Genomic DNA, 26,762 nt, shown 5'->3' with positions numbered 1-26,762 from the left:
TTATTTTAATTTCATTACAAAATAAATCACAATGTGAAGCACATTTTATAGACTGACTTACCTTTCTTGATCTGTTTTTCCAGATCCTGATGTTTCTACAGAACCCATGTTGCCTGAGGACAACTTTAATGAAATCTGTAGGTTATTCTTTTCCCAAACAGAAGCGTTTCAAAGGCTTAAATAACTGATATATTATTATTATATTAACATTTAATTTGCTATTTACAGTGGAAGAAACATCAGACTTCCCTGAAATGGTGGAGAACAATGCAATTGGAAGCCCAGGGAACATGCTGAAGACCCTGGACCCCATCCTCATCACCATCATTGCCATGAGTGCCCTAGGGGTCTTTCTGGGGGCCATTTGTGGTGTTGTCCTCTACTGCGCCTGTTCGCATGGTGGCATGTCGGACAGAAATTTATCTGCTCTGGAGAACTATAACTTTGAGCTGGTGGACGGTGTAAAATTAAAGAAGGACAAGCTCAGTCAACAGAAAACATACTCAGAGGCGTGAGTGCCACCAGTGGGAAGGACCGCTTCTGTGTTGGGATGGGGGACAGCGGAATGCCCTCATTGGAGGAGAACAAGGCTCTGAGGCTTCGAGGTTGTGACTGAGCCATGCTTTTCTCAGGAGCTGCAGTGAATGGAACCTACCAATAGGGGACACTGTGTACAAAAATCTGAAACAAAAACAACAGAAAAAAAATGTACAGATGAGCTAGATAATTATTTTAATTTGAATGTTTTTGTTTCTTAATTTTATGATTTCTTAATTATTAATTTTATTTTTTAATTTTTTTACAAGTGGATGCTGGTGATGAGACCAATATATGATGAAAAGTATTTATCGTTTTTTCTGGGAAAAAATGTTTATTTTTTATTTTTAGAAGGTTATATTTAGGTTACAAGAAGATGTGTTTCATAAAACCTGAGTGAGTGAGACATGAGTTCTTTGGTCCTTGGTGAGCTTAGAAGACTGGTGGTGATTCTTTGCAAGTTCTATGTCCAGAGAACTCGGGTCCCCTTTTTAAAAAAAAAATGGTGTAGATGGTTCTTACAGTGCCTTTAAATGCATCTCATTTGGCCTATTCTATTGATTCGTGCTTTTCCCATCCGTTCAGTTTGAATGGAAGGAGCATAAAGACATTGTTAGGTCATATTTGCATCAATGGGAGTCTAATTCATTTTATTGTCAAAACCGAAATATTGTACATACATTTTAATATATTTTAATGCCATCACCCAACCCTACCTTTTTTTTTCAAAACATGAACATCTAAAAAGCTGCAGCATTCTTATTTTCTTGGGTTGCGTGTTGTAAATACAGTTGTCTAGTTGTTTTGTGGCAATGAAAACTGTGTTACCGTTGTTCTGTTTCGTTTGATAGCTCCCTGTGTGTGTGCGTGTGTGCAGCAAGATTATCAGCACATGTTCGCAAACAATTCCTCCAAACCGCTATGTGTGCACCTTTCAGACTCTGCCATACTGATCGCATGACTACCAGGAGAACTTCATGACATTTGTATGGCTAAAAAAAATGTCACATCTGCCTCTGAAGCGATGATGTCCAAAGTCTCATGTTGCTTTTTGCCGTTTCTGTTCAGACTCCTACCTCCCAGTTCCTTGCGTGTTCCCTCTCTTTATGTTTGCGTGTCTTTCTCTCAGTCTATATGACCTGTATTTCACACTGGTGATCTTCAAACTTGTTCTACACTCATAGTTATGGCCTGTCTCAGTGGCAGAATATCTGTCAACATACCAAATAGAAAAGACAAAAGAGCAAAAAACAAATATTAATAATACATGTGTAAAATGTATGGTGTGAGACATTTACATGCTCAGCCATCTGTAACATCCTTTCACAAATTTCTAAGGTCTGCAAGCACTTTGCCTCCATGAACCATCAATGTTGATCTTCAGAACGGGGATGTGTTGGAGAAAATGGTGCTAAAGTGGTTGTTGTTGTTGTTTTTTCTGGCCATGTCACACAGACTCATGTGTCATGATATCACTTCTTTTTGTAAAATCATGGCCACTGGGCTACCTGAAGAAAATGGTTAGATGGTTGGGACCTTTTGATGTCATATGGGAAGCAGCCATGGGCTGCTTGAGTCTTTACCAAAGGTCAGTGACCTGACTGATCGGAGGTCGTTCACTGTTCACTGTTGTTGGACTTGTACTGTAAATTGTGACCAGCATTCTGTTACTCACTTCAAAAACCATCAAGCAAATGTGGACAGGTGACTGTTGAAGCAGGGGCAGACAAGAACGCGTGTCATCTACATTTCTTGTTTTATTTTAGTGTTGCTCATGTACTGTGCTAAAACAAAATGATTGTGTGTGAAGCAACTAAAATTTGAAGATCACCTTGTTTCAGGTAGCATTTTTTTTTTGTAAAGGACAAGCCAGGTGGATGGAGCTTCTCGAGGTTTCTGCAGAGGTGTCTCCTGAAGCTCGAATACAGGACTTCATTGCAGCCATCAAAGACGTGGTCTCTGATGCTTCTGTGCTATATTTATGAGCTAATATTGTGTACCTATATTGTGTACTGTGGCAATCACATTCTCTGACCATTGTTTATGTTTATTTCCAAAGTGACGGCTCACTTTGCAATGCTACACGCATTAGTACCAGTTTAAAGTGGATTATTTCAGTCTGGTAAACTAGCAAGGACAGATACTGTAGCGTGATTTTTTTAAAAAGAAAAGAAACAATGTTGCACTGATAAATATATTTAAAAACAAAAAAGGTTTATGTGTTTATAGCATTCATTTGTAAAAAAATCCAACACAAAAAAACCCAAACAAATAATACAGTGTTAATTCATTTTTTTCTATAGTTTCAGATTATGTGAAATAATTCTGAAATGTACACTTATAAAGATGTTTTCATTATTGAAAAAAGATACAAATTTCCTATAGTAAAATCCCATGTACACAGCCTATTATCTTAGTTTTTGTACTGTCATTCAAATTTTGTGCAATTTTTTTTTTTTACGAAAAGAAAAAAAAAGTTTTATTTTCAATACTGCTTCTGTAATTTGCTGTGTTAGGAGGGAAAAAAAGAAAAATAACCAATAAAACAGCAAAGCCTTAACAACAGAAATCAATGTTTTGTATTCAGGCACCCGCATCATTTTAGAAAGAGAAAAAAAACACCCTTGTCTTTTCTGCCCTCAAATCATGACTATGACATTCCAAAGATTCCGCTCAAATAAACGTTTTCCGAAAAAAAAAAAAAAAAAACACCACGCTTGTTATTCTTGCTTGTGATTCCAAGAAAATAGTGTCTCTGTGAATGCTATAGTTATAGTTATTTTCACATGCGGCCTTGAAAGGTACAATAGTTTTCATCTTAAAAACTGGTTTCTTCCACTTTCCAAAGGCACTGGCACTAGGTCAACGGCCGGCTGTGAGTGAGCGTCCCGGGAAGGACTCTGGCTCCCACGACCCTCTTACCCCATATTCTCTACTCATGCAATCAACATATTTTCCTCGTGGTCATTATCAAAACATGTCCACTAGTTCAGCAATCATCTTACCAGTGAGGTTCAATTAAAAGCTGCCAGATGTTCCAGTGAGTTGCCAGTTTTATCTTTGGGTGGGGGTAGTGTCTGACTTAGACAGACGTAGACAGGTTTCTGGTGACATTCCCTGGTGCCAAAATAATATTGTACATTTAAATCCACTGCTGCTTTTAGGTTATTCCGCACTACTATAGTAAAATAGATAATGACCCCTAACATATACTAATGGTTACCAGGGTATAACCTTTATCTTTACTGTGCTATTTAACACCGACATATTTGAAGGATATGAAGAATCTGAAGTTAATGCACTGAATGTATTTTTAATGTATTAGTTAAACCCCTTTGTCACTGTCTGATAAAAGTATGATAAACAGAATAGTACGTTCCATCGAGGGTTCATTGTGCTTCAGATTGATGAAACTAACCATCCCTGATCTATAAAATATTGCTTGCTTTCAGCCCTGAAGCCATATCACTTGTAAACGCTATAAAGAAGCCACTTCTGACACTTCTGTCATTGTGTCAACTGTTAACAATAAAGAACGCATCAGAAAGTTGAGTCGTGGCAAGCGGACTTCTTTCTTGAAGGCAGAACCATTTCATTCTGCACACAGAGGATCTGATGGGTCACAAGAAACGTCCAGACAACTTCACCTGGACGACAGAGAATCTTCACAGAAATAAAGAAAGTCATTTAACATTTTAACAAGTAAAACGCAGTTGTTTTAAAGAATGCAACAGCTGAAATTGTGGCTCAGTGGAAGGTTGAGGGTTCGAATCCTGAATCGTCAAGGTTCACAAACTGTATATGTGGCATTCAGATATACATCATACAACTACGAATTTTTCCCTTTAATTATCCAAAGTGTAATGGAATTTTGCAAGTTATTAACAGAGACGATCATCGGGGTTCCGGGCATCACGAACAACAGAAATAAAAGTGGACGAAATATTTCAGGACGGCGAGCCGAAGACCCTCCGGAAAGCCTCCGGGTCCAGCACGCGTCCGAGCCGCGGGGAGAAGTACATGGCGCCCGGGCGGCTGTAGCGCCTCAGCCGCAGGATGAGCTCGCCCGGAGCGTCGCCGGCGTCGCCCAGCGTCATGACGTCAGACACGGGCACGTACACGTCCTTCCGGCGCCCCCAGAACGTCAGGTGGGAAACCCTGAGCGTCGTCCCGTCGCGGTCCAGGTACATCATGCCCACCACCCGCCGCACGCAGTGGCTGACGGGATACAGCGTGGCGGCGGCGAGCAGCGCGACTCCCGTGCTGTAGGCCGCCAGCGACGGAGGCGCCTGCCCCGCCAGGTGGAGGTAGTACACCGGGGGCAGCAGGACGCCCGTCAGGCCGGTCTGCAGCAGCTTGAGCCTGGACAGGCCGCGCAGCAGCCGGATGGCGGGGAACGCGTAGATCGCGGAGAAGGCGGGCGCCTGTCGCCGTGTCGCCTGTGAAGTCGCGCTGTCGTCTGCGGTGCCGTAGTTCCGGCACCAGAGCACCGGGGACCGAGGCCAGCGAGCCAACCGCGCCAGCTGAGGACAGACATGGGGAGAAAATGGAGTTTAGTCGAGCTTCGGCTTTACACAGGAGCGGCGGCGCCAGAGCTGCACTCACCATGCTCGCGTCGCAAATCTCGGCGACACGGCGGCTAAAATCCCGGCTCCTTTCCAGCTAAGACGCGAACTGTGCTCACTACTGCCACCTCGCGTACGCGACTCACTACTGCCACCTCGCGTACGCGACTCACTACTGCCACCTCGCGTACGCGACTCACTACTGCGATTCACCCCGTGTACGCGAATCACAACATTTACAGCATTTATCAGACACCCTTATCCAGAGCAAATTACAATCAGTAGTTACAGGGACAGTCCCCCCCGGAGCAATTTAGGGTTAAGTGTCTTGCTCATTCATTGGGGTTTGAACCTGGGTCTTCTGGTTCATAGGCGAGTGTGTTAACCCACTAGGCTACTACCACCCACCACTACAACCAGGGGGTGGCACTACTGCCATTAAAAGTTATATTTAGGTGCACCACAAAAAATTAAATGAACTCAATATTTAGTAGATCCTCCTTTTGCAGGAATAACAGCCTGTAAACGCTTCCTCGGGTTTCCAGTGAAAGTCTGGATTCTGGTTGAAGGTATTTTGGATCTCTAGTTCATTCAGGTTTGATTTCTTCCAAGCATAGACAGGTCTCTTTTAACACCACAGATTTTCAATAATAACTCAGGTCTGGGGACTGAGACGAGCATTCCAGAATGTTGTGGATGACATGAATGCTCCGCATGAACGCCTTAGTAGATTTTGAGCAGCGTTTAGGGTCGTTGTCTTGTTGAAAGATCCAGGCCTGGTGAAGCTTCCTGGACGTTGGTCTCCAGAATCTGCTGATATTGAGCGCAATCCGTGCTTCCCTCAACTTAAACAAGATTCCCAGTCCCTGCACTGGCCACACAGCATGCTGGAACCACCACCATATTTTTACTGTAGTAGCAGGTGTTTTTCTGGGAATGCTGTTTTTTTTTTCCCTCCAAATAACTTCATCCGTCCACAGCACCTTATTCCAAAATGAAGCTGGCTTGTCCAAATGTGCTTTAGCATACCTCAAACGACTCTGTGCTGTGGGCGGAGAACAGGTTTCACAATGACCATCACTTTCACTCATACACCACCTCAAATGAAATACTGAACCCATAAGAACTTCATTTGAATTTTTATTAATACTATATGGATTTAGTACCAATTTTTCATGTGCATAGTTACAATATATACATTAATACATATGAAAATCATATAATTATACATTGGTATTTTTTATGTTTTTACCAGGTTTTGATTCGGTTTTTATACACGACCTCACATCACCGAAAATGTTTCCATGTTCAACAATCCATCATTCAATGGCCCTAAAAGATATCACTGCTCAGCCACAACTGCACAGGAACAATCCCTGTAATTAGTGGTAAGTCACTCTGAATAAGAGCGGCAAATAAATGAACGTGATGTAATGAGTGCACACATCTATAATATGAACACAAATTATCCTAAAGACCCCACTGAATTTGGCTGGATGTTATACACATTCATGATGTTAATGAAACAGTTAACACAAACATAGCATGTTTACCACTCGAGCATGTTTCTCCATGAAAAACTGCCAGTTTTCAAGTATTCATACCCATGACATAAATACACATGGACAACAGATATTCAAGACAAGCTCAGCTGACCAAGAGCTTTAGTATCCAGAAAGTATTTTTTTTAAAAAAGCTGCCTTTCCCTCATATTTAGGCATTGGTGTTCATATTCAACACTTGCTTCAAAATGATTAGAATTTTTTTTTTTTTCATAGTAATTTAGTGTTATGTGTTATTGTGTAACAATATATATAGAACCATACTTGAATGGATAATGCTGACTCATATTAAATATCTTTATGGTTTTTCTGAAGGTTTATCGTTTTATTTTTTTATTCCCCAAGGCTGAACTCAATACCTTGTCTTTGACAACCATTTATAATGTACTGCGGTTATAACGTACTGCCATCTACTCCCTCTGACCTGGGTTGTTTGCAAGAGTGTCTCCTTCTGGCAGCAGCATGACTCAGCCATATTCACCCAGAACTGGACCCTTGGTGAATCTCACTGGAGCATACGCGTGTCCACTCATCTGGTATGGGCCCTCCATGGTTTCTCCAGGCAAGGTTTGTTTTTTTTAAGAAAATTTTTTAGCCTTGGATGAAGCACAGAGATCCATGGCCCTCAGCGGCTGATTGGTGGAAAGGGGTTATGATGAAAATCAAGGCCCTCAATTATTCAATACAGTGCTGTGCTTTCGTTTAGCTTCTTAAAGTGCGAGCCACAGGACTTGTTCTCCCATTTTATCGTGTAGGAAATTGTGGCATGAGCACCAGGCGCAAAACAAGACACACTCCTCATACATTTATAATAAGGTGAGAGACAACAAAGCAGATAAAAGGTTTTCTTCGCACTGCACCCAGCAGGGGGAGTCTGTCACCATCACAGCCCAGATGTTGGAGATTGCATTGGTCATGTTCAGGTATTCTTAAAATATCAGTAATGTTGGCAAAGAATATACGATAAAACAGAAAATAAAATCATTGTATTAACTATAATAGTGAAGTAAAATGTGCATAAGTGAGTGAACTGCTGGAGGTCATCTAGGACTGTGTGCGTGGAGGGCGGGGCCTCTGAGACTGAAGGTGTCACCACTGGAGGAGTGCCGGGAAGGAGCTTTCCCACACACCAGTGACTGCTCTGCCTCTTTTATTTCCATTGCACGCTTATAGAGTTCAGCAGCTTTCTCAAAGTCCCCCTCTTCATAACTGACAAGAGAGAATTGAAACACATCTAAACGTCAGACAGCAATCTTCAGTAGAGTCTAGGGGCACTATTTTGGATTTTTTCTTCTTTTTTATCTGATATTTTACATCTTTCACCTTACAAAAATGATCAAGCCCCAAGTGTAATGCTCTGCTTATCATTAGTTCAAAAGTAGTATCATAGGTGAGCAAGTTTTACACTTTCTGCTCTAGTATTTTGTTCCAGAGTAACTGCCTGTTGGACAGCCTTCGCCTTACTTCTTGTTCTCCTTAGTAGTGCACTCCAAGTACCCTTGTGCATACCTGAGCACAGCCAGGTTCTTGAGGGTCTCTCCCACACGGGGGTGCAGCCTTCCCAGACTGTCCTCATAAACTCTGAGAGCACGCTCATACAGGGGCAATGCTTCACTGTGTTTCTTCTGCACAGACAAAAAAAAAAAAAAAAAAAAAAAAAAACATCGACTAGACATGTTAAGTTCTCCAGCAGCTGAACCCATTTGTGTACATGAACATTTACAGCATTTATCAGACACCCTTATCAGTAGTTACAGGGACAGTCCCCCTTGAGATACTCAGGGTAAAGTGTCTTGCTCAGGGACACCATATTAGTTAGTGGGTCTGCTGGTTCAAAGGCGAGTGTGTTACCCACTAGGGTGCTACCATCCTACCTTGTGTGGGTTTATGTATTTTGTGACTAATGATACCTCCACAGTGAAGAACAGAATGTGTAGGAGTCTGAGTTTCATTTTGTCGTGCCATCAGCAGCTGTTGTCTCACCAGTTGACAGTAGAGGACTGCTAGGTTTACCAGGGCAGTAGCCACACTTGGGTGCTTGGGCCCGAAACTCTTCTCTCGGATTTCCAAGGCCACCTCATAGAGGGGAACAGCCTTTTCCAGCTTCCCCTGGCAAATACATACAGACAATCAACAAAAATAAGTCAAGTGTTCCTAAATGTTCCTCTCATTCTCCAAATGCCTTACTCTACGCTTGTACAGTATGGCAAGGTGTTTTAGTGTGTAGGCAAGGGAAGGGTGGTCAGGGGCAAGAGCCCGTTTTCGGATGTCCAGCGCTTTTTCATAGAGCTCCTCAGCAATCTCATAGTCGCGCCGTTCACAGTGCAGTGCAGCCAAGTTGTTCAGGGACTGACCGCAGTCAGGGTGGTCCTGCCCCAACACACGCTGGCGCATCTCCAGTGAGCGCATCAGGAATACTTTTGCTGCACTGAACATGGCCAAAAGATTATTAAAAAAAATTATATATATATATAGATTTAATTTGATCAAATCTCATTCCACATTACAACATAATTTATAGCATGCACTTCATGAGGTAAGCTTGTGAATTTAGAGCTGGATCAAACATTTAATTTATTTAAATAAATATAAGGGCTCTATTAAAGAATATTGGACTCTAAAAAGTTCAGAGGATCAGGTGTGGAAGGTTCTTGTAACAGAGAAGACATTACATAACACAGATAACACAGTTGTTACACAGGACATACTCACTCCAAGTTATTCTGCAGATAGTACAGTACTCCAAGCTCATTTAGTGTTTTTGCGCAGTCGGCTGAGTCTTTGCCCAGAGACAGCTCCTCTAACTGAAGAGCCCGTCGCCTCAGTAGTGTAAAACCATACTGAAGTACCACACACACACACACACACACACACACACAAAAATGCACTTTTACATAGACATACATACTGAGGGATTTTGTATTACAACCAGGTAGCAGTCACTGCTATTTTTAAAACATGGACCGATATGCGAACACACACATTGGGGCTGAACAATTTGGGGAAATGATCTAGTTGCAGATTTGTAGCATAAGTCAAGCTTAAGTGAGAAACAAAATACATTACTGGATATTAACACATATGAGACCATCAAAATATTGACTTGAGTAGAAAAGCAAATATAGAGACTTCTATATGCATAGAAAATAGATTAAGCATAGAGAAAATAATAATCAGAGCAATTTTGACTGTGTTTATTGTTATTTGATTTAAACAATCAAATATGAACAGACTTTATTAAATAAATCCTCCATGGAGGATTTATTGTTACCAGTTGGTTTTACAAAGCTTTAATTAGACTTGCTGAAAGTGCTTGCTATCACAGTGAAGGAAAAAATATCCTGCTTCCGGCTGAGCAAAGGATTTTTCTGAATTATGTGTGCTTCATGTGTTTGTTGATGGGCCTGTATAGTCTGCACTTTTGACAGACTGGGGCACACTCTGGAACTGTGTTTACATGTGCACACACACACACGCACGCACGCACGCACGCACGCACGCACGCACGCACGCCAATGCTCTCACCATGTGACCCTTCTGCCTGGCAGTTTTCTGACGGATCTTCACAGATCTTTTCCTCAGCTTCTCTGCCTGTTCGTACCTGCCCAAAACAAGCAAACTGATCAAATTAACACTCTCGTCTATCTTTCCATACACATAAACAATATTAATTAACACACTGTATAATACTGTCAATTTATAATTACTTTCACCATCCAAATCCAAATCTATTTACGCATCTTGTTGTCAACTGCTGTAAGCTGTCAAAATGCGGTCCTGTCCTGTGTTTTTTTCTCTTTACTCTGAGTGTAGTCCTCTCAGTAATTAAGTCTTGTGCTTCTGCTTTTTTCACAGCATAGAACACACAATACTGTGCATACCCAGAAAATAAGATATGATTTTAAAAAGTGAAAATGTAACAACGTCAAACATGGACAGTTATAGATAGTGAATGCGAGGGAGTGAATTTCAAATGTAATATTAAAATAAATAGCATATTACAACAAAGTATGATCAATCCAATGTTTATGCATTCTGGAGGTTCATGACATGACCTACTTGTTCTGTTTCTGATACAGCAGGGCAAGGGAATCGAGTTCCCGTGCCACAGAACTGTGCTCTGGGCCATATGCGTTCTCACTGATCTCCAGTGCCTGTTTGTAGAGTTGTTCTGCGTTCCCAAACTTCCTCCACAGAACGTAGACCCCCGCCAGCTGGTGCAGGGACTGGGCCACACTGGGATGGTCTGGGTCTAGAGCAGTCTCACGAATCTCTAGTGAACGCTGCAATGGGGCTACCGCCTGGAAATATCAGCACAAAAGAACATTCATAAAGACAGTGACACATGGCTGGCTGCGTCTGCCGGTGTTAAGCAAATACAGAGGACAACTACTCGACAGACATTAGAAAATACAATAGAAGTGGCAAGGATGATAATAAAACTGTCCAGATAACACTTTATTCAACTATTAGTTATATTTGTCCTATATCTATGTACGTGACAAATAAAAACTGCATGTGCGGTCCCTCCTTCACTCAACTGAACAAAGAAAAGAACGGCTCACTTGAAGTGAACGTTTCCTGAACGTTCTCTTTTCAACTAATCGTTTGAAAACACAACACAACACAACACTACCTGTAAGACAGTGACACATGCATCTGAAATCTGCTAAATAAAGAGTAAATATGTGTGTGTTGTCCAGTTTCCAGACTCTGTGACTATAAGCATAGATCCTTAGAATTTATTAACACATATATAAGGCATATAGTGTAAACTTATTAAATAATAATGTCAGTATGTCAGCAGTCTAATACCTGGCTGAGGAGGCCAAGGTCTTTAAGGAAACGTCCCAGTGTCTCATACAACGTTGCTAGACAGCTCATGCTGTCTTCACCCTCACAGCTCTGTTCAAAACACTTCAGAGAGTCAAAATATTCAGTTGCCATGGACACTTTATCCTTTCCCACATACTGCCAGTATGCCAGCAACTGGGAGAAATGACCCCTGCAGGAAGAAAGGAGACAAAAGACAAACAGATTGAGTGATTACGATGCCATTTTCCCCCAGTTGTTAGGGATAATGGCAATAAAATAAAATGAATTTAGCACTACAAATTTAGTTAATTATATTTTTAAAAAGAATGAAGGAAATTCTAATATTTTTTTGTAACAAAACTACAATAATTTAAGATGTACTGAATCTTTAGAATCAGTTCACTAAAAAGAGTTGTTCATTCACTTAATCATTGGAGGGAGGAGCCTGTGAATCCAACTTCCTGAAATGAGTTTTGTGGATGTGCTCCTTTGAATAGTGCACCTTTGTAAAACCTAAGCTCGTTTATAAATTTAAATATCCTGTCCTATAGTATGCTATTTGACTGGTCCATTACAAGGACAGTATAATTCATGCTGAACACAACATTATCCAACCCCCAGATTCTCTACCATCGTATCTGTACTCATCTGCCTTCTGTAACTCACATTTCCTAAAATTAAACAGCACTAAAACTGAAATCCTACTTGTAGCACACTTGTATGACCAGAGTGGAAGGGAGGTCCATTCAAGCTGGCTACTTTTACTCTAATTCAGCCATAAAACTAACAGCTTTACATAAAACATTTACAAAATACTTTGATACAGACACATTTGGTACACTAACACACATTCTGTTAACTACTGATTTGATCCCACAAAACACATTTTTACAAAATGCACACCAATTTATTTTCACTTTCCAAATAGGACCAGTTCCATATACAAAATAGGAATATGACTCTCGCTACTCTGTTTCTGAAGAAGAAAGAAAGTGATTGTCATTGTAATACACAGCACAGCACACGGTGACACAATTAAATGTGTCTCTGTTTTTAACCATCACCCTTGGTGAACAGTGATCAGACTTGACAGGTGCCCGGGGAGCAGTGTGTTATGTTACAATACCTTCTTTCACGATTGCACTATGGGGGGGGGGGGGGTCTGTGTGAAAAGTATTTTAAATACACGGCATACTGTGTGTACTGTTGTACTGACAATAAACCAATCTTGAATCTTTAATCTCTTGAATGCAGTGAGCAGCATGGTGGTATGGTGAATGGTGTTGGAAGCCACTTTCAACTCTGGGAGAAGTAATGTTATAAATGCTGTTGCCACACACAAGCAGCTCCATTTACTGATAAGCTGTAAATGATCTTACTTTTAATTTGGACCTGTTCTCATTTTGAACCTCTTAATTGTTTACTTTCTATGACTTTCAATATATGACCAAGGAAGAAGATACAAATACATAATACAAAGAGAGGCAAAATAAGTAATCTTATCTGGAACCAAGATGTGCTTTTTTGAGTGTCCAACACGCCAGGAAAAAACATGGACAAGGGAAAATGATGTCCATGTCTACAATAAAAAAAAAAAAAAAAAAAAAAAAAAAAACTCCAGCTTAGTCATCCTACTAACTTACAGGATAACTTACAAAAGCAACTATGTACGGAGATTTCAACCATGAGAATGTCAGTCAGTTGTCAGGTTGCAAATGTCAAGTTGCGAATGTCAATTCAATGGGAAGTCAATTCTCCCTAAATTCCATTCACATGTACATTTTGCAACAAGAGGGAAAAATGCGCTGGATCTTGTTTACACAAACATCACCATACATGACATCAGTCAATGAACAGTTACATCAGCAAATGCACTGATGACGTTAGAGTCTTCAAGTCAATCACCAAAAGACCGAACAAGAAGCTGTGGATGACTGCAGAGGTACGTAAACTGCTCAAAGCTCGAGACTCCACCTTCAGGAAGGGTGACAAGGTGGCCTTAAGATCAACAAGGACCAAACTGTTTCATGCCATTAGAGCAGCAAAGCTTGCACACAGGCAGCTTCTTTCCACAGGCCATCAGACACCTGAACACTCAGGGACTTTCCACTCTGGTCTGACTGAGACTGAGACACACACACACACACACACACACACACAACCTATGTTATATTGCGTAATATTATCTATATTATCTATATTACACTGCTTTTTACTTGTGACTACTTGTGCACATTTATTATTCATTTCACTAGTTTGCGCTGCCTGTCTCATTGTTGTCAATATGTTTTTCAATTAAATGATACTATTGCACATATATAGCTGAAATGACAACAAAGCTCAACTTGAACTATGACATGTATGCATTTATATGTCAGAGAGAACCACAGAAGATGTTGTCCAACAGAATTTCATAAGGAGGCAAAGAAGAAAGAATGCACATGAGTAGAGGAACAGAACTTCTTACCTCTTGTACAGGTTCTGAGAGACAAACAGATTGAGCAGACAGAACTGAAGTTTTGCCTTGTTCTCCTGCTGCTGCAGCAACCATGGCAACTCATCTGCTACACGCCATGTCACCCTGTTCTGACTGTAAATGAAAACACACAAATCAGCCATATATTATACAATATCCATAAGAGCAACTGAACAATTAACAGTTGCACTGAAGTTATGCTGATAAATGAATGAATATGGCAGCATTATAATAAGTGCTTTATTATTAGTACATATGCTGTGTTGGATCGTTTTGGTTAATCTTACAGTGAAAAAATGTGAAATGAAAGAGTGTGTTTAATGAAAACATAAAAATTCATTTCGCAATGAATTTGGAAGTCTCCAAAACATGGAACTGTGCTTCACATGGTACGACGTGTTTTTAAATATTTATATCTGGTCAGGTCATCTGTGGGATCAGACCCACACAGAAGGTAAACAAAGTCCAGATGTGTTCAATTTTGACAGTTACAATAATGTTTAAATGAAGTGAAAGTGAAATGATTATAAATGTGTCCTCTGCTTTTAACCCATTACCCTTGGTGAGCAGTGGGCAGTCATGAAAGGTCCCCAGGGAGCAGTGTGTGGGGACTCAGTGGCACCTTGGCGGTTCAGGATTCAAACCGGCAACCTTCTGATTACGGGTCTGTTTCCTTACCCGCTAGGTCAAAATAAGGCATGTTGGGCAAGGCATGCTTCCTACATACCACTGTTCACAATTAAGCTAAACCAATATGTTTTCATACAACACTGCAGTGCACACAGACCACACCTGAGCTGCAAGCTAAAGTGCTGGATGAGTTTCCCCCTGTATGCATTCATGGGTACCTCGTCCTCCATGAACTCCAGCCTGACAGCATCACATGCCTGACAAAGGCAGAGGGTGAAAGGATATCACAAATACATAAAAATGATCTAATAACAGAAATTATTATTACTTTATTATCAACTTATCAGACTATTTATTTAAACATGTGCATATACACACACACAAATATATATTGCTGAAGAATACATTTCATGGATGGAATGAAATACCAGAAAGGGTGAACTTCACACCTTTGGTGCTGAAGCAAACATACAAATAGGTCTCAGAAAGTGTGAAGGGAAACATCACACATTTAAATTCTATGCAAACTACAGATATGATTAAAGGATGTAAACAGAGAAGAATGTGAAACCTCACAGAGGAAACAAGGGAACTGTGACACACACACACACACACACACACACACACACAGACCTGGAGGTGTCTGAAACGAAGCAGGCCACAGCTGAAAGTGAGGATCAAGAGACGCTGAAGTCTGGAGAGCAGAGAGCACAGGGCAGGGAAACACAGGTCCTGTGACACGCCCATTAACTCTGATTCACTAATGCCATTATGACTGGCACATACCAGGCACAGCAACTGAAAATCACAGACAACAGAATTTTTTTTTTTTTTTTTAACTCAAACTATTTGTAATCCACAAACAACATTTGCCGCACACAGTAGTTCACCTCTCTCATGATTGCTCTCTCTTGGTCATTAATAAGAGACTCTAGCGCCACCTTCAGGCTGAGTCTGAACAAGGATACAGTGTCCTGACAGAGTACACAGTGCTGCAGAATCTTATCAAGAGACCAGACAGACCTGTAATTAGGAAACTGTGATCAGTGTCTTATCAGACACAGACATGACATACGCATACATTCCCAGAATTTAGGGCAGCAAGTAAAACAAACGTACTCAGTGAGAAGCCTGGCCAGCAGGGAGCAGTAGAGGGCACTGCAGGTGGACGCAGTACGAAAGAGCTTTTCCAACTTCTTCTCCTGTTTAAACAAGCAAAGTATTTGGCTTAAAAACCACTGCACTTATTGTGATAATCCAATATACACACATAATATATATCCATGTATACACCTGCTCTTTAGTGAGTTTGATGTCAGCGGTCACACATTCCATGCTGATAAGGCCCTTGACTTCCTGAATGGGCAGAGGGTCCAGATGCAGCGTGGGCCAAAGCCTGGCGACAGGAGATCCACTTCAGCCTCCTTTTCATTATCAATCTGTATTACAGGTTCTTTTACAATGATTTTTTTAAACTTCAACACTTTGTGAAACTTTACAGCTTTTTTTCTGTCCTGAACTATATAAGGCAGTGAAAATGTGAGCCTGTGTGTGTGATATATGTTCACAAGTCAAGTCTCAAGTCTTTAGTCCCAAATCAAAGTCAAGTCTCAATTCTCAAATGACTGAACTGAATGTTCTGCAGATAATACTGCATTGGTGTATTGTTTAGATTAAAACCATTTACTGTACTATATCTTCTATTAGTATGCACAGTATACACAGAGGGATATGAGCATGTCCATTAACAAACTTGCCTGGATAATAAAGCTTATAATAATGTGATTTATATAAAATTACCACGTTGAAAAAAAGTTGCTGTTATTTAAATGTTAACTGTATTGCTGCAATATTCTTTAGACCATGTTTTTTGCAGTAGACTATGCTATTTTGTATGGGTCCTCACAATAATTTTATTTATTTTTTTAATTGCTTTAAACATTTTTATTATTATTGTTAATATATTTGGCTATCCATCAGGATACACTATAAAGGTTAATAGAAAGCTATAAAATCCAATAAGCTCCTATACAAAATGGCTCGGACTATTTAACTCAAGAGTGCACAGGTGAACTTCCCGTTGCCATCAGCGTTCATTTGAAAACTGTGGCTGCATGTAACATTACGCATATTTCAGGGAGGGAAAATGAATCAGCCTGTTTTACCATAACGTTAGTAAACACGTTGGAAAACTGAAATGAATGAAATAATACAATAAATCTAAAAACGTTTTTATGTCATTTAATGAATGTATTGTAGGAATGTGCTACGAGACTGAGGGTTGGCGGCATGAATATTCTTTTTTGTGTGTGCCTTCCACTCGGTTAAATAAATAATTCAATGAAATGAACACTCTTTATTAATTATGACTCACAAGTCACATAAAAGTCTGAGTCAAGTCTCAAGTCATTGTTTGTGCGACTTAAGTGTGACTCGATTCCCCACCTCTGGTGTACGTACCTCCAAGATTGAGGGCAGGTCTCTACATTGACCGACACCAACACTCTCACATTTGCAGGAAGAGGATCAATCAGCCATTTCATATGCCGTTCTGAATTCTAACCAATGGTTAAAAAAATTGAAATGTAAGATTTAAAAATGTTTAATTCGAGATTTGAAGGTTTGAGTTGATGGCTAAACTGATTTCTAGGTAAAGTATTCAAGTCGCAAAAAGCATAAATGTTATGCAAAGAGTCATCAAATTAGAGTAACCTAGGAATAGCTAGGTTGCACTGAATTGTGGGTCCGACACTTCATGAAAATGAAGTGATAGTCATTTGTCATGATACACTGCAGCACAGCACACAGTGACACAATGAAATGTGTCCTCTGCTTTTAACAATCACCTTTGTGAGCAGTGGGCACCCATGACAGGCGCCCGGGGAGCAGTGTGTGGGGACGGTACTTTGCTCAGTGGCACCACAGTGGGACCTTGGCGGTTTGGGATTCGAATCGGCAACCTTGTAATTACGGGTCCGTTTCCTTATCCACTAGGCCAACCACTGCCCCTAAGGCCAAACACTGCTTGCGTGTGTCAAAGTTAAAGAAAAAATATGAGAACGTGGCCAAAGATGATGATCGTAACAGACCTGAGTCTAACTAAGCTCACATATCGTGATTATATTATCGCCCAGCACTAACTTCACTGTCTACAACACTGTGTAATACAGAATGCTAAATCAACATGATTCCCACCCTTAATCTTACCTGTATTTGATCAATGGAATCGATTGCAATGATTATGTTTCCATGGTGACGTGCTGAAAGGCGTTCGAGCCAGCGTGGGAATTCCTCCAGAATTTTGCAGGGGTCCATGGACAGACTTGAGAGGGACCAGAAATGTTGCAACAGCTGCAAAACAGTGAAAATGGTGAAGTCACTGTGAGAAGGATGAGAATCCACAAGGCTGCTAACATGTTATATGGTACATGGAGAGCAAAAACTTCCGGAAATGTAATGAAATGAACTTGGCTGACCCAATACAATTACACTAATATCATTGCACGTCACCATATTTTGCTGTTGTTGGGAAGCAAGTTATTTGTGTTTCCTGTTGAAATTGAGTCAAAAATTAGTTCACAGAGGTTTAAGTATGTTTTATACCGCAGTCACAGCTGATACAAAAAACCAACAACGTAATTTGTGTCCTTAACCTCATAACATTTAATACTTCCAATCAAGAGTTTGCGTTACCCTTCTGAAGTGATGTGCATCACTATGGCAAGCAAAAAAAGTCTGGTTCTCTACAGACTGAGCTATACAGGCTCTACAAAATGTGTCCCCTGTGGCACCTTTGCAGTGTGGGCTTTAAACTCACAACCCTTTGGTTACAAATCTGCTTCCTTACCCGCTAGGCCACCACTATAAAGCAGAACTTCCTCTTCAATGCAGGTGACACTGAGTCACACATCATCAGTCAATACTATCTGCTATTCACTATACAGGAGTATTTCCTAAAAAATCTCAAGATAAGAAATTACTATTATTGGCTTAGAAAGCACTGTTTGGTCATGGCCTCCAATATCTTGAGTGCTCTTTTAGTTGCTTATATCTTATCAGTTAAAATATGACTAGGGCAATATTTAGATAATAGATGCATAATAGGAATATGAGCATTGTAGACATAAATAGGACCAAACTTTTAACTCATGGATTAGACATTGTATCTAAATTTGTCAAATAATTGCAAAGACTTCCATTCAGTTCTTTGTGCAGTTAAACATAGTCCTGTGCCTATTTCATTTTACATTCTATGCCAATGCCATTTCATTAAGCAATGCGGCAAAACATCAGTGGGTTCATTTTATAAACTCACTTGGAAAGTGAGTTTGCTATCGTCATACAAATACATGCATGCAAAGATAACCAGCTGATTTGCAATGCTGGGAGATGTAATACATTGTTTTTCGTATTTAAGTAAAACACTAGGGGAGGAGTGTTTAAATGCTAATCATATTATTAACATTAATCCTGTTCATTTATTCATGCATTCTTGGATTCCATTTATTATGCCTTATGACTTATGAGGACCCGTTCAAACCAAGTCAAAGGAAAAATTTATTGCAATTTCAAACCACACAGCAATTTATCTTTTGGTGTTTAGAATATATTTTGTTCTATTGATTATTCTATTAGTGGATTAGCCAACATTTAAATCATGTTGGTTTGGTTTCCATTTTCACTAATTTAATATTAATATAAACCTAAGTTTATTGTGATTAAATATTGTGTAAATATTGTGATAAAAAAATAATGACTAAATTGACTAAAATAAGTAGCTGCTAAAATGAACTTTCACCATGGCAACTTAATACCCAGACATTTATTGACAATAGTGACAATGCACTGTACTGATTTTATCATCATCATAATGCGTACTTAACACTCATGTTAAATCATGTGGCTTATTGGTTTTCTAAAAAGCAGCACAACGTCACACACAAATGTATGTAACCTACCTTTACAGTAAGTCGCTTGAAGATGAGTACCGGCTCAGAACTGGTTGACAGCGGCCGACCAACAAAGTGGTAGAGTACCAGCGTGCTGGGAGAGTGTCTCTGCTGCAGCTCAATCCTGAGAAAGGAATAATCCACGATACATGATCATCTACACCACCTAAAGAATAAATTGATGCCTGGAAATTAAAAATAAATCACACATCACAGTATTTGGACTGAATATTTCTTAAATGATTGGATTTTGTTTACATGCACGAGTTTACCATTTAGCAAGGAGGAGGGATTTCCCTGAACCTGGACCACCAGAAATCAGCAGAGGAGGGGTTGGGGGTGGGGCTGCCACAAGATCATTCAGACGATCGATGTACTGAGAACACAGAGATATTCAAAAGACAGTTCCAAAGCAGAAGAAAATGAAACCAGAGATTAGACAGAAATTACAAAAATTACCTTCTGGACACTGATATGGGCTACAGCACTGCACATATGTTGATAGGCTTCCATCTGCTCCTGCTCATCATGCAGATCCCATAGAACATCACCTGTATCCTCCACTTCACACTCTTCGCAGTCTCCATCCACAGCCTCCATGCCCAACAACTCCTGGGAGGGATGGAGGGAATGGGTGAGTATTTAAATGCAACCCTTCAGTCACATGAGTGACACACAAGGGATACAAAGCAACCCGCACCCACTTGTTTAATAATTTTCTCCAACTGTGTGAAGATCAGAGCTGCACCATCCTCTGGGGATCCAGAATTCTCCACAACCTTAACACACACACACACACACACACACACAGACACAAAAAACAATACAAACAAACATGTCAAAACCTTCAAAGATACTCCTAAATATGTGGGGTTCTAGTGAAAATTCCTGAACCTTTTTTCCATGCCCAAGAGGTGAGCAGGGGTGCAGGTGCTATGTATGCAACACACTTAACACATAACTTGAGTACCAGAGCTCTTGAGACCCTGGGCCTGTTCATAACAGTATGTAACTTGTTTAAATGACATGTAACACCAGGTTCCATAGAACTGTACCGTAGTACTGTTAGTATTGTAGCTGAAATGACAATAAACTTGAACTGCTCAAAAAGATTGGTTAAATGCAGAGGACACATTTTGTGCTTGCTGTGCTTAGCAATGACAATCACTTCACTTTCATGCAGAAAGTATTCAAAGCGCATCACTTTTTCCACATTTTCTTTTGTTACAGCCTTGTTCCAAAATGGATGAAATGGATATTTTTCATCTGAATTCAAAAGACAACACCCCATACAAACAACATGAAAAATGTTTATTTGGGATTTTGGAAAAATAATAAAAAGCTGAGAAACCTCCCCCACAGCATAATGCTGCCCCCACCATGCTTCACTGTAGCATTCACATCACGAGAATTTTGTTTCTCATGGTCTGAGAGTCATTCAGGTGCCATTTGGCGAACTGCAGGCTGCCATGTGCCTTTTACTAAGGAGTGGCTCCATGTGGCCACTCTACCACACAAGCCTCATTGGTAGATTGCTGCTCAGATGGTGGTCTTTCTAGACGTTTCTCCTCTGCTCTGACAGAGTGACCATTTGTTTCTTAGTCACCTCTGACTACTCCGTGTAGGTGACTGGTCAGCTCTATGAAGATTCCTGGTGGTTTTGAGCATCTTCTACTTACAGATGATGGATGTCACTGTCCTCATTGGGACCTTCAAAGCTTTTGAAAATTTACAGAAAGTTTCTGTAACCTTCCGCCTCAAGACAATACTGTCTCGAAGGGCTACAGACAATACCTTTAACTCCATGCTTGGTTTGTGCTCTGACATGAACTGTCAACTGTGGAACCTTATATACACAGTGTGTGTCTTTACAAATCATATCCAATTAACTGTTTTTTCCACAGGTGGACTCCAAATAAGCTGCAGAAACATCTCAAGGATGATCAAGCAAACCAGGAGGCACCTGAGCTCAATTTTGAGCTTCATTGGCACTCATTTTTTTATTTTTAATAACATTTACCAAAACCGCAAGTTGTCATTAAGGGTTGTTGTGTGTAGAATTCTGTTAATTGAGGATGGGTATGGCAAATGTTAATTGCAGCAGTGTACAAATTCTGTATTTTCATTCTGTAATTTCAAGTTCATCATGTTATGTCAGAGAGCAGCACTGTGTGTTTCAGAGCAAAATGTAGTAAATATTTATACATACATATATCAAAGAATGATCAGGAATATCTTCATTATTACCTTGACTTTGCCATTCTTGTCAGCTTTATTGATTCTCTCCAGTAATTCCCTGCTGGGCCCAGTGAGGGGGGCTTTCTGGTCAGCTGTTTGCAGGTAGAGAACAAGTGGCCGTGAGTCTGGGGTTTTCAAAAACATCTCCTCAGCGTCCTCCAGCACACAGCTACATACAAAAGAGAACAGCGTACAAAACAACATTGGCCAAAAGTGACAAAGGGACTGGCCACTTCACACGCATGTGAATAAAGCAGCACGGTGCAGCTTGAAGTGTCTGTGGCAAAGAGGCTGAAGAGATGTGAGTGTGACCTGCTGACTGCAGAGCCTAGGAGCAGCACACACACTGAACTGCGCTCAATCTCCAGCCTGCGCTCAGAGGGATAGGCTGCTGCAGTCTCGTCACAGAAACAAACATCCAGATAGAAATGCCCCAAGCCCTCACAAAGCCTCTGCAGTCGGGGAGAGAAAGTCTGAGAAAGAGAGAGAGGTGGGGTCCCATCAGTTGCACCCAGATAGAAAGAAAGACCATTTATTCAAGAAGAAACTCTCAAGCATAAAAACGAATCATTCATTTATGGTTGTTGCCACGAACCTGAGTTAAGCTGTCGAGTTCGCCACGCGTCTCGTGTGTGTGCATGAGGTAGCAGCGCACCGTGTTGCTCCACAGTGCCTGAGAGACATGAGGAGAGACCTGTAGCAGACTGGCCACAGCAGAATCCCAGTCATCTAAGGCAAAGACACACATTATAAGTACACAAATACATTTCTAGGGGTGGTAGTAACCTAAGTGGTAACAGACTCGCCTAGAAGACCAGAAGACCACAAAGTCACAGGTTCAAACCCCACTTACTACCATTGTGTCTTTGAGCAAGACACTAAACCCTGAGTTACCACTTACCTACTAATTGTCACTCAGGATTAGGGTGTCTGATAAATGCCATAAATGTAAACGTCATATAACCCCAAATCAGGAAAGCTATTTATTTAAAATGGAAACAATAACTAAAGTAACATTTCAGTTATGGTTTGTTTTACATAGTGTATGTAATGGTGATGTGCACTACCAATCATGCTTGGTACCAACCACCTAAGACATAGCACCTAAAGCCAATAGAGACCCATGTTAATACACATTCCCATTATTTAAACCACAAAATTCACAAACAAAAGCACACACCTCTGCTGACGTTGGCAAAAGGTCCCTCCACATCAATGAGGCTGTGAGCAAACTCCGGACCACGATACGTCTGCTGCAATTGCATCATGCTGCCCATTGAGGGTTCACTGCATAGAGCACCCCCACTCCAATACTCACAATGTGAACCTACGGCTGCATACACAATGCACATGCTCATGAACATCCTGCATTCCTACCAAAAGAATACTTGAATCTGCACATTGAAACTTAAGTGTAGTTTCAATATTTGTTCATGGATTCTTCATTTGAGGTTTAGTATGATGCTGTGATGATATGGTCCTCTTATAATAAATGTGTAAGAGGGCTGATATTATCTGTTCCATTTATTTTTTAGGATATCCCACAATAACATGATGTTTATTGTAATATTCATCATATGCAGACTACTGAGGGAAGTGATTAAGACATTAGGGTGACTTTATGTGACATTTTATTTAAGTTCTGACCAGTTATGGTGGTGTGGTTGTCCTCAGAGTCCGAGTCGGCAGGGTCATAAACCTGAATCCCCTGAGCTTGGAGCTGCTGCATCTTGGACTCCAGATCACGCTTTGCTCGAAGAAGATCCTGTATCTCCTTCTCCTTAGTCTCGCGGAATATCTGCCACCGGCACAATTAGGAATGAAGTGAAAGGGGGCATTGCAGCCGAACAGCTCGGAAAAAAAGCAGGGTTTCAGAGCAGAGGTTCACTCACTTTGTTCTTCAAATGATAGAGAATTACCAATCAAATTGGAGCCATATATAACCAGAGAGCTGGGGTGTCAACACTAATTGTAATAAAGAAGGAAGTGTTTGATGTTACATTAGACTACCAGCTGATAGAATGTTGGCAATGGTTGCCAACGTGACCAAGGTCAGATCTTGAGGTAGGACTGGGGCAGGACTGGCTACTGCGAGCCTCTTAGCTAGCTAGATTCAGTAAATATCAGTACATATAATAATAATAAAAACATCTAAAAAATAAACAACACATTGCACCCTTAATGATCCCAAATAACCTTGAATGTTATGGTCGTGATTTGGGCTGGGGGAAAGCGATAATTTTTTTAATAATTAGGGTTAGGGTTATTTTATCGAACAGTCAACTGTTCTAATGACTAATTATTATTTTTCTGTTGCACGATAAAAAAAAAAAAAAATCTTAAAATCACTAATTGCTACTAAAGATTAAATAGATTACTTTATTATACAAAAGTATCCAAAGTCAAACATCTTCTGCTTAAAACATAATAACAGCAGTGTTATACAAAATGTTTGTTAAACAAAACTTTTACAGTACCAATAACTCAAGTTTAAAGGTTTGGAAAAAAAGTAGTGCAAAACACTGTGGAGTTCACAGTATAGATATCCCAAGCTTGCTCAATTACTGTTTCACAGTTTTTAAGGAATAGCACTCGGTTTTACAGCCCGAGAATAAATCTCTTGTATAAAAGATCTGCTAGGTACCGCAGCGAGCAGCTCGCCGCTTTGGCCGTAATCCGACACTTGTGGCGGTGTTCCGTTAGCTATAAGTTAGCCATCCTTACCAATAATGGCAGCAGTATATGCTATTTCTAACTAGTGTTACCTCAACACTGTTTAGCCACTAGGTATTAGCAGAAACCAAACACCAACACCGTTAGCTCACATCAACGAAGTACACGTTGCACAATACACTACTAACACTACTCAAACGTGCAATTAATTTAGTAAACATTGGCTAGAGTAACGTTACTTCTGTTCTCCGGCGTCACGAGTAACGATGGGGTGCCCACATGCGTCTGGTGAGTGGGCGTGTTGTGTCGACTACTGTTTTTGACGTCGCCGTTTTTTAAAACAGAGTTGTCGACGCGTGGCTGCAGGCCAGGTCGTGATATATATGTACCTTGAATACCTTGAGCAAAAGAGTCCCCCTAGTGTACCTGTACCCTTTTTATCCTAGTATGAAAAAAAGTGAGGGAGAAAAGAAGAAAATAAGTTAGAAAAGAAAAAATGAGAAAGAAAGAGATGGGTAAGATGAAAGCAGACATCGAGCTGCAGACCTTAAACTGCCTTTTGACTTTGTCACGGTCATGCTCGAATGTCGAGGCTCTCTCCATGGCCTGGTACTTTGCTTCAAGAGCACTTTCCTTCTCCCGCAAAATTTTCTGGTAGGTCTTCTGCAGAGCCTGGCATGGGAACATGAGCAGACATTGAGCATTCTAGACTTGAAATACACATTCAACCATGAGCTAGAACCTCAGCCCACCAGAAATCATGACGTCTTTTGCTTTTGAAAGGTCATAGGAGTTTCAGCCACAAACCCTAGAGGGACCAGAATTTCCATGTCACGAGGACTCATGGAAAACAGCAGCATCTCGAGTGATGCAAAGTGCTGGAATGCAGCATAAAGATCCTTCTTGTGACTTGATTGGCAAGTTCTTGGATGGCCAGTGGCCTTTACCATGACACATCGGAACACAATGTGCACAACGTGAGAAATGCAGCAGGTGAACAGGGCAAGGTTACCTGCAGCTCGGCGCGCAGGCGCTTGTTCTCCTCGTCCAGCTTGGCCTCCTTCTTCTGCATGGACGCCACCTCGTTGTTCTTGCTCACCCGGAAGATCTCGTACTCCTTGCGCAGCCGCTCGTACTCGGCCGCGTACTCGAGCTCCACCGAGCCGGTGGACTTGAAGCTGGCGCCGATGGCGCGGGGCCCGCGGCGGAAAGAGCTGCGCAGCAGGCGCGCCTTGGGCTTCACCTCCACCGGGATCTCGCAGGCCTCGCCGCCCTCCCCGCCATACCCATCCTCAATCACCTCGCCCGGAGCGACCAACGAGGAGGCCGTTCCCATGGTGATTAACAAACCCCCCTGTACTAGTCTTCATCAATCCGCACTTTAGAAAATTAAATTAAATCACAAGTGCTTGGGTTTGAGATTTAATGTTCTGTGACAGAGAAAATGATTTCATACCCAGTTACTAAACCGACATTCTACTCAGCACAAATGTCACCAGGAGGAAAGGAGAACGCGGCTTAGTTGTAAAGTGCCACGACGCCCACCAACGTCCACGGCTCGGCGTGAGGGACGCCGGCGGTAAACCTACCGGGCCGGGCTCAGCACCGCATTCCCTGCCAGCGTCTTCCGGGCCGCCGGACACGCCCCCTTCTACGGAGGCCCGCGAAGCCCTAAACGCGTGAGGTTTCAGCCACGTTGGGAACTTCTCCTTCTGTCTTTACAACATTTGTATCAACGTTGTAAAGGGCAGTCATTTAGTCAGGTTAAATAAAATAATAAGCAATTTAGATATATTGTCAATTTATCCATCTAATTAAATTGAGTGTAATTGCCGTTCTGTATCAGTGATAAAACCTATTTTAAAGCAACAGCAACAGAAGTGTTGCTGTAAACAGCGGTGTAAATTATTGTAGTTTCTAAGAAATGATCAAGTTGACGTTCTGCATCACTGTTCAAAACAATAGCAACATACAGCATTTCTAAAGCGGAAAACATGCAAAGTGTATATAACCAATTTGTGGTGCATTTGTTTGAATAGGTGTACAGTTACTTTTCCTTTGCCGTCTTCACCAAAATGCAATTATATATGTAGTTCATGCTGTAGTGGATAACAACACTAGCTGGCCCGTGGTAATTTTCCACACCATTATTCCATGTAGCTACTGCATTAATAAACATACTTTCTTTTTTATCCGTGGACGTTCTCGATTGCTAATAAATAAATGAATAAAGTAATTTTCCTTGCAGGTCCATCAATGTGTTGATACTACAAATAGCTGTTGTGGTGGTATCTTGTGGTCAAGGGTTTTAATTTGG

At 40.9% G+C, this 26,762-nt stretch overlaps 3 protein-coding genes across 4 annotated transcripts in view; 1 reads left to right on the top strand and 2 right to left on the bottom strand.

Moving 5' to 3' along the window:
• Positions 1 to 2,945, top strand: part of nrp1a (neuropilin 1a) — a 49,629-nt gene extending 46,684 nt beyond the window's left edge. For both annotated transcript variants that reach the window (XM_028970818.1, XM_028970819.1), the window contains exons 16-17: positions 84 to 137; positions 229 to 2,945. In XM_028970818.1, the coding sequence (XP_028826651.1) occupies positions 84 to 137; positions 229 to 515 (341 nt within the window). In that variant the 3' untranslated portion in view covers positions 516 to 2,945. The remainder of the gene's footprint in view (positions 1 to 83; positions 138 to 228) is intronic.
• An 885-nt stretch (positions 2,946 to 3,830) lies between these two features.
• Positions 3,831 to 5,214, bottom strand: tmem186 (transmembrane protein 186). The gene is made up of 2 exons (XM_028970821.1): positions 5,143 to 5,214; positions 3,831 to 5,060 (listed from the first exon to the last, which is right to left on the bottom strand). The coding sequence occupies exons 1-2, from the start codon at positions 5,143 to 5,145 to the stop codon at positions 4,485 to 4,487; spliced, it is 579 nt and encodes a 192-aa protein (XP_028826654.1). The 5' UTR covers positions 5,146 to 5,214; the 3' UTR covers positions 3,831 to 4,484.
• A 1,015-nt stretch (positions 5,215 to 6,229) lies between these two features.
• Positions 6,230 to 26,085, bottom strand: nphp3 (nephronophthisis 3). The gene is made up of 27 exons (XM_028970817.1): positions 25,458 to 26,085; positions 24,992 to 25,117; positions 23,420 to 23,570; positions 22,953 to 23,105; positions 22,368 to 22,501; positions 22,085 to 22,245; positions 21,782 to 21,941; positions 20,239 to 20,313; positions 19,994 to 20,146; positions 19,807 to 19,910; positions 19,544 to 19,658; positions 17,793 to 17,936; positions 17,046 to 17,143; positions 15,879 to 15,981; positions 15,705 to 15,787; positions 15,476 to 15,608; positions 15,219 to 15,383; positions 14,748 to 14,842; positions 13,947 to 14,069; positions 11,480 to 11,669; positions 10,724 to 10,965; positions 10,190 to 10,265; positions 9,377 to 9,504; positions 8,852 to 9,092; positions 8,648 to 8,773; positions 8,174 to 8,289; positions 6,230 to 7,873 (listed from the first exon to the last, which is right to left on the bottom strand). The coding sequence occupies exons 1-27, from the start codon at positions 25,779 to 25,781 to the stop codon at positions 7,705 to 7,707; spliced, it is 3,888 nt and encodes a 1,295-aa protein (XP_028826650.1). The 5' UTR covers positions 25,782 to 26,085; the 3' UTR covers positions 6,230 to 7,704.
• Between the last annotated feature and the right edge of the window lie 677 nt (positions 26,086 to 26,762).

Source organism: Denticeps clupeoides, chromosome 2, assembly GCF_900700375.1.
Source record: "Denticeps clupeoides chromosome 2, fDenClu1.1, whole genome shotgun sequence".
Classification (NCBI taxonomy): Eukaryota; Metazoa; Chordata; class Actinopteri; order Clupeiformes; family Denticipitidae; genus Denticeps; species Denticeps clupeoides.
This window is presented reverse-complemented; position numbering and strand designations above follow the sequence as displayed.

What these genes read in the sequence shown, in the direction of transcription:
- nphp3 (XM_028970817.1), bottom strand. Translation starts at nt 25,781, where the DNA reads ATGGGAACGGCCTCCTCGTTGGTCGCTCCGGGCGAGGTGATTGAGGAT. An exon ending in CCAGGCAGAAGGGTCACATG is followed by an intron (nt 9,505 to 10,189) that starts GTGAGAGCATTG and finishes GTGGTACTTCAG; the next exon opens with TATGGTTTTACACTACTGAG. An exon ending in CCATACTGTACAAGCGTAGA is followed by an intron (nt 8,774 to 8,851) that starts GTAAGGCATTTG and finishes TGTATTTGCCAG; the next exon opens with GGGAAGCTGGAAAAGGCTGT.